We start from the raw sequence: 12,264 nt of genomic DNA, 5'->3' as shown, positions 1-12,264 counted from the left end.
GTTTTAAGAAATAATGGTTTTTAACTGTCATTCCTATGCTCTCAATGAAGTATTCTGATGAAAGCCAGCTAAGTTTTATTTATAGCATCTAAATTCTCCATTCTTATGCCTATGTGTTTTCAAACTTTCTGAACTCCAATAAAACACATCCCTTTTCCCAACTGTGTTCAGCTCTCCACATAGCAACGAAATTTTCTCTCCATGAGCAAAAGAGATCTCTGCTTGGAGCATCCCCCCGTAGCCAAAATGGAGAGCTGCTTGCCACGTTCTTATGCTCCATGGATCCTGCCTATTCTACAAGGAGCTTGGGGCAATGTATTAGATCTTATTCCATTTTTGTCCTCGCAAAAGCTCTAGATGTAAGTTCAGCTGAAAGCTGATGAGTCATCATTTGCAGCTGATCTCAGATCTGACAAGGGTCTTTCTTTAACTTGTAGAGGCAGACTTCTATGTGCGACACAATTATAGCGCGGCTGAAGGCACAGGGCTTTCGGTCCCATGGCTGAGGTTTACTGTCATTTCTATATGCACTGGGCTGAGTTTTACATATGTAGCTGGCCTGCTGTTCAAAGGAATGCATTTGTCATGAAAGAGCAATACAGAATTCGCCACTGTACTTGAGCTTGCAATTCTGTCTTTTGGTAGTACCATTCCTCTTGCAAAGCTTGTATTTCTTTGGCCTTCTCCTTCTGGAAACTGGCGACGGTATACCTGACTTCTCTTTTTTTTGGTGCACCTCCAGAGTCCAGCCTTGAAGAAAGAGTATTTGTTGCATTAAGAAATGAATACCAGTATCTTCCGACACAATAATTACCAGACTTGAAATCTACAGTCTTTAGGGTGGATTAGGGCTGCCCCCCCAAAAAAAAATACCTTGGCTTTTCTTCATTTTTGGCACCAGAAGGAGCTGCTGGCTGTTCTCTGCCTTTTGCTCTCTCTTTATGCTGTTTGGCGATGTCTTTCTGTTTTACAAATGCGTCCTGCGACTAAACAATAAATGCCAAGATAAAGCTTCAGTTAGGATGTTATCATTCATACTAAGCCTTCTCTCCCAAGTTTTTCAAATAGAGTGAAATAAATTGTTCCCCCTCTCATTACTACACACCCTCCCCCCATTACCATTTCCCCTCTCAGAACGTATGTGGGGAGGGGGAATATTCTCAAAGTACTAGGTTGACGTTTCAAAGGCAGTGTAGCCAGTTAATAATAATAATAATAATAATAATAATAATAATAATTTATTTATATCCTGCCCTCCCCAGCCAAAGCTGGGCTCAGAGCGGCTAACAACAATAAAAGTAGCACAGCATTCTAAAATCAATTCATTTTAAAATCAATTCAAAATCAAATTAATGGCAACCATTGGGCCAGAGTTCTGTGAGGATTACCAAAGGAGGGGGTCAGACTGTGCCTTGGCCAAAGGCCTGGTGGAACAGCTATGTCTTGCTGACACCCCACAGACCAGAATAAAAATGACAGCAACCACCTGACTTGTCAGACATACATGGGCTGACAGAGTCAAATGCAGTTTCCTTAATTTAGTCAGGAACATAGCCAAATATTTAGCTTAAAATTACACTGGAAAGGAGTAGGGGAATCATGAACACAAACTAAACACGTAAGTCATCTGAGCCAACATTAGCCATCCAATTTCAACCGTTTTGTTGAAAACAATTTTCATTTTTGTTGGGCTGGAGAGACTCACGGATACTTTCACTCAGTGCTATTTTTCTAGAAAAAGAGGTGCCAGAACTCACCACGAATGCTTCCCTTGTTCTCTTATAATGGCAATGATGCCCACCTGAGAAGTGTCAGAACTGAGTTCCAGTAAGTTCCAGCTTTGAAAAGCCCTGCTTTTACTATGGTATCCATGCCCAGGATACTAAATCACTTATCACAGGAAACAGAATGGGAAGCCCCAGAGACCTGCTTCTTAAGGCTTTGGGGCATGTACCGTCAAGTTAACCTGTAAGCTCAGGGAAGCTATCCAACCCAACTGAGCAAATTTCAGGCAGCCATCTGTTGACATACCCTTTTCAGACCACGGACCCATCTTTATCGAGTACAGACATCATAGGACCACACTCAATTTTGATGCCCCTAAGTAAGTTGATGTCAGGAGCTGGGCAGAGGAGGAGGAGTGGTGGAGACTGCCTCTCCATTCTGACCCTTTGGGTGGGGGTGGGGAGAAGGAGAGGAAGACAGTATAGTGTTATGTACTGAGTTGAATAGGATTCAGAATGCAGCAGTCTGATTGGTCCTAGAACAATAGGATTCAGAATGCAACAGTCTGATTGGTCCTAGAACAATAAGATTCAGAATGCAGCAGTCTGATTGGTCCTAGAACAATAGGATTCAGAATGCAGCAGTCTGATTGGTCCTAGAACAATAGGATTCAGAATGCAACAGTCTGATTGGTCCACAGTTGCCACCCAATGCAGCTCCAGGTGGAAGTGAATCCGCAACCCGATTAGCCTACAGGAGAATCCAGGAATTAGCCAATCACATGGGGCCCATTGCGTAAATAATGTAAATAAAGCAAATAAAGCAGACATTCTGGGGGAACTTCCATTCCTCCTCACCACTATGAGCTGAATAAAGAGCATGAAATCCACTCTTGACTCTGGGTATATTTCATATAGATTTACAACAGTGGTTTGCGGGTGGTCACAGCTCAGAGGCAGATAAAAGGGAAAGTTGGGAAACAATGGGAGAGGAGGAGCAGGCAGAGCCGGAACTGCAGCTGGCTGACATGTTGTCGCTAGAAAGCACCCCAGACCCACCATCTCCCAGAACCCGGCGAGCCTTAAAAGTAAAGAGCTCAATGACAGAGGGCACTTAGCAGCACCCGTAGAGGAGATGACGATGACAAATGAGGAAGTGGGAGATAAGAGGGGTGGAGATTCACTCAGGACAACGCCACTATCCCAGAGGCTAGGTTCTATAGCCTCTCCCTGTAAAGTTTGAAATAAAAAAGGACAGCGAGAAACTTTTCCTTGTCTTTAAACTTCTCTGGGCAACCATGACATTCTATATTGGTATGCTATCACCATAAAACTTTTATTCACTTGTTCATAAATATTATAATTGCAACAGCAGTGAGATTGTTGCCAGACATCCATAGCAAGCATATTACTATTGGTCTTGGCTAAATTTCCCAGACTAAGCAAGGTTATCCAAGCCACTGTGATTTATTTATTTATTTGAAAACCTATAACCTGCTGTTTCATAAAATACAAGGAGGAGGCTTACAGCAATAAAACCAGTCCGTAAATATCCATAAAATATAATTTAATACACCAATAAAACATGCTCATTTGGACATCTCCAGTAGTCTGAGGGTACTCCTGGATCTATCACTGTTGACTGAGGTGGGCTGGAAGTGCCTCCGACCAACTTTCAGTTGCTAAGACAGTGACTGGAGTTCTGCAAAGTGGAGCTTCTCTTGGGCTTAATCTGGCAGCTGCAGCCAAATGCAGCAACCAGGATCTTGACCAGGGCACCCCACCGACACCAGAGAACACCTCAGCTGTGGGAGCTGCATTGGCTGACAATATGCTACCATGGACAGTTCAGGTTTCTGGGTTCAGCATTTAAAGCCCTAGTCAACTTGGGATCAACTAAAGGTAAAGGGACCCCTGACCATTAGGTCCAGTTGTGGCCGACTCTGGGGTTGTGGCACTCATCTCGCTTCATTGGCTGAGGGAGCCGGTGTACAGCTTCCGGGTCATGTGGCCAGCATGACTAAGCTGCTTCTGACGAACCAGAGCAGCACACGGAAATGCCGTTTACCTTCCCGCCGGAGTGGTACCTATTTATCTACTTGCACTTCGTGCTTTTGAACTGCTAGGTTGGCAGGAGCAGGGACCGAGCAACGGGAGCTCACCCCGTCGCGGGGATTCAAACCGCCAACCTTCTGATCAGCAAGTCCTAGGCTCCGTGGTTTAACCCACAGCACGATCCCTGCCCGGCATTTTTTTCTTCTTCCCCTGTTTGGAGCCACTGTGCAAAAGGCGATATAGAAATAAGCTGCATGTATAAATAAAGCAATGGAACAAATCAATAAAAGGAAAGATGGTATTTCCTTTTCACTGGCAGTCCCAATTCTGATCACGCAAGAGAAAAACAAACAAATCCAGAGAGGCAGGGGGGCTTATTTCCTTTCAAAATTAGCCTAGAAAGCTGCTGATAGTTGTTACCCTCCTCTGTGTGTGTAGGTGTGAAGCACATAAATGTTAATGCACCCCCTGGGTGTCTCTCCTCCTCCTGAGCTCTGATAATGAAGTGAGCGGAAGTTGCACAGAATAACTTTAAAGCAAAATGTTAGGGATTAACAGTTCGCATTTCCCTCGTTTAAAGGGAAAAAGGCTTTCATCTCAGATCATGCAAATAAAACATTTATAGAGAATACTGAGCATCTGAACTCCAGTTGTGCTTTTGTAGGTTAAGAAGGTACCAGGGGAGGAATCAATGATTGAAAATACTCTGAATGCCAACAGAAAGATCAAATTAGCTGGGTACAAATTAACTGAGCAAGCTCAGCTAAGCCTGGAGGCAGGCAGTGTTAGAGAAATAGCTGCTTGTGGTGCATTTACTCATTTCAATTTTGTCTCTGGTAAATTGGCTTTGCAGGTTTTTATATGGTTTCAAAAACTTGCAAAGCCTGTTTGACCAGAGGTCTCTGCTTAAAAAGCAGATACATCACCTTGCCAACAAAGGTCTGTATAGTTAAAGCTATGGTTTTCCCAGTAGTGATGTATGGAAGTGAGAGCTGGACCATAAAGAAGGCTGATCGCCGAAGAATTGATGCTTTTGAATTATGGTGCTGGAGGAGACTCTTGAGAGTCCCATGGACTGCAAGAAGATCAAACCTATCTATTTTTAAGGAAATCAGCCCTGAGTGCTCATTGGAAGGACAGATCCTGAACGATCGACCAGGAGGGAGGGAACATGCCAGTCGGGCATGTGTCTCTGCCAGGGTCCTACTTGAGTGTAGGCTGAACTCCTGACAATAGGTGCAAAGCCTTATTTAGCAGTTTCTTATTGATAAAGCAAAACTCCCAAGTTCCAACCTGGCAATGAAATGGTGCTGATAAATGCAATGGTGGTGATAAGTACGATTCAACCAGACTGAAACTACCTATCTCCCTTTGCTTTCTGAATAGCAAAGCAGTGTTATTTCACTCACACAACAAGAGAAGCCATTAATTACAGCTTCTCCCTCCCTTGCAAAAGGAAACAGAAGCTGACATTTAATTACCCCAAGAGGGTACTCAGGTGACAATAATCCCCTTGTTGGAATCAACAGGAATGCAGGAAAAAACAGGTTGAACTGGCAAACAATAAACTTGTAATTGAAGTTACCATAGACCTTATAGAATTAATGTGTGAGTGACGATTATGCGAGAATCTTTGCCATTGTAAGAGCACTGCAGGATAGTGTATTGCCAAATTCGTGCTGTGTGGAACCTCCATTCTGATTCCTATTAATTACAGAAAGCAATACTGTGGAAATGCTAACAGGCACTAGTATGGAAGCAATTTAGGTTACAATATGAAGTCAGAAAAAGCCGGCTTGGCCCTTTAATGACCAACAAATGTCCACCCCTTACCTCCTGTTGCCGCTCATGAGTTTTTCTGGCATTAGATTTAAGAAATTCTGCATATTTGGGGATGTCTCGGTTTTGCCTGATGAAATTCTCTAGCCTTAAAACCTAAATGAGCAAGATAAAAAAAAAGGCACATAACATGGGGAACATACACTGATGCAACATCTGCTTATCTGATATAATCCTAATTGTTCCAGATGAGGCCCAGTTCACCTCTCATTATGAGCAGGGCAAGCCTTCAAGAGAGGATGCTTTTTATAGTGGAATCCTAACCATATCTACTCAGAAGTAATGCCCACTGATTTTAATGGGGCTTAAGAAGTAAAGGTAAAGGGGCCCCTGACCATTAGGTCCAGTTGTGGCCGACTCTGGGGATGCGGCACTCATCTCGCTTTATTGGCTGAGGGAGCCAACGTACAGCTTCCGGGTCGTGTGGCCAGCATGACTAAGCCACTTCTGGTGAACCAGAGAAGCACGCAGAAACGCCGTTTACCTTCCCGCCGGAGCGGTACCTATTTATCTACTACAGAGCAATGGGAACTCACCTCATCGCGGGGATTCGAACCGCCGACCTTCTGATCGGCAAGTCCTAGGCTCTGTGGTTTAACCCGCAGCGCCACCCACGTCCCTTTTAATGGGGCTTACTGCCAGCTAAATAGGACTGCAGCCTGAAATAATGAACATACACATTAGGTGTGATGCCAAAATTTGGGCTAGTAAAAGCATACCCTCCTGTCCCTTTGTTGCCCAGTCAATAAACCATGGGAGAATCTCCCCTTATCTCCTCCCTATCCTCTCCCTGATGCACGCTCTGTTTATGTCAAGGCTTGGTTGCCACAAGCAAAAAACAATATAAAATTTGATTTTTGCATGGAATTCACGTATGATTGGCTGAGAATTGGTGACAAATGCAGTTCATTTGCCTGGATTGTTCTCCAACCTTCATGGGAGATAAACGGTCAGATTTTTGTACCTCTGATCATTTTAATAGCAAGAAATAAAACCTCCCAGCCATAAAGTTTTAAAATATACTGGGCAGATGATGCCTTGGAGAGAGCAAACCATTATTCTCTGGATCATATACTGCACAGAGTTGCTGGTACTATTACAGAACCTAGTCATTCTATCAATGAGGACCCTATTTAAATGATGATCAGCGTAGTCATGTTTTTCAGGCTATAGTTTCAGGCTATAGTCCTGTGAAGTCCTTCTTGAAGAATAAGTTGAAGCTTATGAATCCCAGGTAGGAAGAAAAACTAAAATGGCTTGCATGATCACAGATGGATTTATGCTTTACACACCTCCAGAGAACAGTCTTCCAGCTTTCCATTTATTGCTTCTTTTTCATTTTGCAGCTGTCTTATCTCATTCTCGTATTTCTTTTTTAATTCCTCTATCTGTATCTGAACCTCCTAAAATTGAAAAATCAAGCGATTGTCATATTTGAGCAATATACAGCAAAACAATGCGTAGAGGCACAGGGAGAAATATTTAACATGTAAAACACACACTCAAAACAGATACACCGAACCCAAAGGAACGAATAACACTTTTCTCATTTCTCAAATCTGGCATGTGGGAGACCATTAAAAGTATCTGAAATATCCCCATCTTCGCAAGAACACTCCGTCTTCTCAAAGGTGTGTGTGCATTAAGGGACTTTGGAGGGGTGGCTATATTTTTAGATTTTTTGTGTGTGGCTGCCACCTACCACTCCAAGAATGCCCCGGGGAATGATGCTATACCATGACTTCTCAATGCTAAGAAATAACCTTGAATAAATTAAATAAAATCAGCTGCTGCTGCGGTAAAAACTGACAGGTTTGGGGGAAGGCTAGGCCAGGTGCAGTTTAGGAGCAGCTGCATTCTTGGGAACAAATTTCTCAACCTAAGGATATTAGTACACTCCCACTTTCACATTCTACAGCATTTCATAGTGTTGCATTTAATAAGATTGCAATCCCTCTTATTAGGGAGCAAACCCCACTGAACTTGCTGGGACTTACATCTGAGTAAACATGCATAAGATTTAGATTTGTCTAGTAAAAGGTAAAGGGACCCCTGACCATTAGGTCCAGTCGTGGCCGACTCTGGGGTTGCGGCGCTCATCTCACTTTATTGGCCGAGGGAGCCGGCATACAGCTTCTGGGTCATGTGGCCAGCATGACTAAGCCGCTTCTGGCGAACCAGAGCAGTGCACAGAAATGCCATTTACCTTCCCGCTGGAGTGTTACCTATTTATCTACTTGCACTTTGACATGCTTTCGAACTGCTAGGTGGGCAGGAACAGGGACCAAGCAACGGGAGCTCACCCCGTCGTGGGGATTTGAACCGCCGAACCTCTGATTGGCAAGTCCTAGGCTCTGTGGTTTAACCCACAGCGCCACCCGCGCCCCTATAGATTTGTCTAGACAAGTCATCAAAAAGAAGAAAATGAGAAATGCACCAGAACTGTTTTCTCTGAATCATTGAGCTCCCATCCGCCCTGAGTAAAACCATTCATACATAGATGAGTATAATTAGGCTTGCCAAGTTGCAACTTCAAATAGAAGCCTGTACTTTTAACAGGTCAGACTGGTATGTTCTGTAGCAGTGCCCATGCCATAGCATTTGATCTGTAGAAAAAGAAAACTCAAGGTTCAAGACTGGCTAAAAACCAGGCCACCTTCTGGTTTGGAAGTCAATTCCTTTATTCTTCTATCTGGGAGAGTTCTTCGCACTTTCCCAGTGTGACACAAAAAACTGCAGTTCTCACTTGCCCAGTATACCTGAAGGAGCGTCTCCAGCCCCATCGTTCAGCCTGGACACTGAGGTCCAGCTCCGAGGGCCTTCTGGCGGTTCCCTCCCCGAGAGAAGTGAAGTTACAGGGCCTTCTCGGTGGTGGCGCCCGCCCCGTGGAACGCCCTCCCATCAGATGTCAAGGAAATAAACAACTATCTGACTTTTAGAGGACATCTGAAGGCAGCCCTGTTTAGGGAAGTTTTTAATGTTTGATAGTTTATTGTGTTTGTAATATTCTGTTGGGAGCCGCCCAGGGTAGCTGGGGAAACTATTATTATTATTAATCATCATCATCACCCAGTCATTCAAGAGTTGATGGGAAGTTCTCCTGCATAAGGTTCCACTGAACTGAGCTGAGCAGAGCTGAGCACGGGGTGTGTGAAGTGCTAGAGAGGCAGGCACACATGCCCCCATGTGACGCTCAATGCTTGTCCTACCCCTCCGATTTTCTGGACATACTGCTAAGATGTGTATAATACCCAAAGCCAACAAGTATCATAAAGGTAAAGGTAAAGGGACCCCTGACCATTAGGTCCAGTCGTGACCGACTCTGGAGTTGCGGCGCTCATCTCGCTTTATTGGCCAAGGGAGCCGGCGTACAGCTTCCGGGTCATGTGGCCAGCATGACTAAACCGCTTCTGGCAAACCAGAGCAGCGCACAGAAACACCGTTTACCTTCCTGCCGGAGTGGTACCTATTTATCTACTTGCACTTTGACGTGCTTTCGAACTGCTAGGTTGGCAGGAGCTGGGACCGAGCAACGGGAGCTCACCCTGTTGCGGGGATTCGAACCGCCAACCTTCTGATCAGCAAGTCCTAGGCTCTGTGGTTTAACCCACAGCACCACCCGCGTCCCAAACAAGTACCATGCTACCACACAAATCAGTTATTTAAACTTCTGAGCCCTGAGCTGAATGCCTAGCTCACAGAGTCCTTTGGGAAGCTGCAAAAGCTGAGAGCTCATTTACAGTGGAAAGGGCTGAATGTTCATCTTGTATGAATTGCTTTAGGATATCCCTATTTAGCATACTAGTGAACTTACTCTTCCTGCTTGAACCAACTTGCTGACGGAATACAATATTTCAGCCTGATCTTGAAAGACTATGAATTGGGGAGGGAAGTGGGGAGTGCCGATGACAAGGGCTTCGTCCCTAGTGGAGACCAATAAATTTCAAAGCAGAGCAGTTTAAGATGATTCAGAGCAACCAAGCAAGGCTCTAAGACGTACTGAGCAGAAGCAATAAAAAGGAGAGCCATAACACCCGCAAAGGGAATAAGTGATGAGAAAATTTAGATTTAATCTGAGGATAGCTGCAGTAAGCAACATTTCAAAGTAAGAAATGGGTTTCTTCCCCTAAAAAAACAAAGGTTCCTATTCAGCTAGAAATAATTTGCTCTTGACATTCCTGGATAAAACACAAAGATTCTTATACATAAAACTACCAGGGCTAGAAAACACACAAAAACAACTAAGGATGTCTCCAATATCAGAAGCCGAGATTAGGGAAACAATCTCATATATGGCAAATGGTAAAGCACCTGGGCTAGACTGCTTTCCAGTGGAATCGTATAAAACATATTATCTAAGTGACAGGAGATCAATATATCAGTTAGATGATGAGATCTTTGGAGAAGGAATCAGCTCAACACTATTTAACCAGGCTTATATTACTGTTATTCCAAAATCTGGCAAGGACCTAATACAATGTGCCAACAATCGCCCAATTTCTTTGATAAACATTGATACAAAAATCTTAACAACGATATTGGCAAATAGACTGCAAAGAGCAAAATCAACTATTATTAAAAATGACCAAACAGGGTTTATATAGACAAGACAAGCTGCAGATAACATCAGACTGGTAGTGGAATTGATACATTTAAACAGGAAAGGTGAAGATTTAGCTATACAGTGGTACCTCTGGTTGCGAACGGGATCCGTTCCGGAGGCCCGTTCGCAACATGAAAAGAGTGCAACCTGAAGTGCTGTATCTGCACTGGTGTGCGGCATGATTTGGCGCTTATGTGCATGCGTGAGTGGCAAAACCTGGAAGTAACCCTTTCCGGTACTTCCAGGTCGCTGCGGGACGTAACCTGAAAGAACGTAACATGAAGCAAACGTAACATGTGGTATGACTGTACCAGGGGTAGGCAAACTAAGGCCCGGGGGCCGGATACAGCCCAATCGCCTTCTCGATCCGGCCTACGGACGGTCCGGGAATCAACGTGTTTTTACATGAGAAGAATGTGTCCTTTTATTTAAAATGCATCTCTGGGTTATTTGTGGAGCCTGCCTGGTGTTTTTACATGAGTAGAATGTGTCCTTTTATTTAAAATGCATCTCTGGGTTATTTGTGGAGCCTACCTGGTGTTTTTACATGTGTAGAATGTGTCCTTTGATTTAAAATGCATCCATCTCTGGGTTATTTGTGGGGCATAGGAATTCGTACTCCCCCCCCCTCCAAAATATAGTCCAGCCCCCCATAAGGTCTGAGGAACGGTGGACCGGCCCACAGCTGAAAAAGGTTGCTGACCCCCAAGTTATACTATCTCTAGATGGAGGGAGCAGGCAGGAGTAGACAGCAAACCAGCCCAGAGATCATTTGCTCCATTGCCTGAAAATCTTAGGCTGCTGAGACACAGCCTACCTGAATTTCCAAGGTCATTTGCCTAATACAGTGGTGCCTCGCAAGATGAAAAGAATCCGTTCTGTGAGTCTTTTCGTCTAGCGGTTTTTTCGTCTTGCGAAGCAAGCCCATTAGTGGCTTAGCGGATTAGCGCTATTAGCGGCTTAGCGGCTAAGCGGCTAAGCGATTTAGCGGCTTAGAAAAAGGGGGGGGGGAGGAAAAAAACCCCGCAGGAGTTCATCTTGCGAAGCAAGCCCATAGGAAATTCGTTTTGCGAAGCACCTCCAAAACGGAAAACTCTTTCGTCTAGCGAGCTTTCCGTCTTGCGAGGCATTTGTCTTGCAGAGTACCACTGTAGTCCCATCAGTTGACAAGATAGCTCAGTTGCGGAATGTGGTATGGATAATGCCAAGGTTGCAGGTTTGATCCCCGTAAGGGACATATTCCTGAATTGCAGGGAGTTGGACTAGATCAGGCATAGGCAAACTCGGCCCTCCAGATGTTTTGGGACTACAATTCCCATCATCCCTGACCACTGGTCCTGTTAGCTAGGGATGATGGGAGTTGTAGTCCCAAAACATCTGGAGGGCTGAGCTTGCCTGTGCCTGGACCCTCAGAGTTCATTCCAACTCTACAATTCTATTATTCTAGTTAGCAGAGGAGACTCTTGAGAGTCCCATGGACTGCAAGAAGATCAAACCGATCCATTCTTAAGGAAATCAGCCCTGAGTGCTCACTGGAAGGACAGGTCGTGAAGCTGAGGCTCCAAGACTTTGGCCACCTCATGAGAAGAGAAGACTCCCTGGAAAAGACCCTGATGTTGGGATAGATGGAGGGCACAAGGAGAAGGGGATGACAGAGAATGAGACGGTTGGACAGTGTCTTCGAAGCTACAAACATGAGTTTGACCAAACTGCGGGAGGCAGTGGAAGACAGGAGTGCCTGGCGTTCTCTGGTCCATGGATTCATGAAGAGTCGGACACGACTAAACAACAACAACAAGTCAGCAAACCCCAAGCGGAAGCCAGAAAGACCCAGCCAAGGGAAAAACCCCCAAAGCCAAATATCAGTACAAGTTTGTAAAAAAACAACAAAAACCCTATGGCGTGTAAGGCGCAGAAAGCCGTTATGGATTCTTGAGACAAATCCACAGCTGGACTTGTGGTAGGGCAGACTTTGATTAATGGCTAGTCCGTGTTCCAATGCACGTGAAAGCAGAATATTGCCCAGACTGACACTTCCCTCTG

General features: G+C 44.6%; 1 protein-coding gene across 3 annotated transcripts in view; it reads right to left on the bottom strand.

Annotated features, from left to right (window-relative positions):
* Positions 1-12,264, bottom strand: part of FAM184B (family with sequence similarity 184 member B) — a 69,052-nt gene that overhangs the window by 16,275 nt on the left and 40,513 nt on the right. For 2 of the 3 annotated variants that reach the window (XM_081925560.1, XM_081925559.1), the window contains exons 6-9: positions 6,911-7,021; positions 5,613-5,714; positions 874-986; positions 618-750 (exon numbers count right to left, since the gene is read on the bottom strand). In XM_081925560.1, coding sequence (XP_081781686.1) covers positions 618-750; positions 874-986; positions 5,613-5,714; positions 6,911-7,021 — 459 coding nt within the window. The remainder of the gene's footprint in view (positions 1-617; positions 751-873; positions 987-5,612; positions 5,715-6,910; positions 7,022-12,264) is intronic. The other variant, XM_081925561.1, reaches the window with a different exon arrangement.

This window comes from Podarcis melisellensis (genome assembly GCF_964234715.1).
Source record: "Podarcis melisellensis genome assembly, chromosome: 9".
NCBI lineage: Eukaryota > Metazoa > Chordata > Lepidosauria > Squamata > Lacertidae > Podarcis > Podarcis melisellensis.
This window is presented reverse-complemented; position numbering and strand designations above follow the sequence as displayed.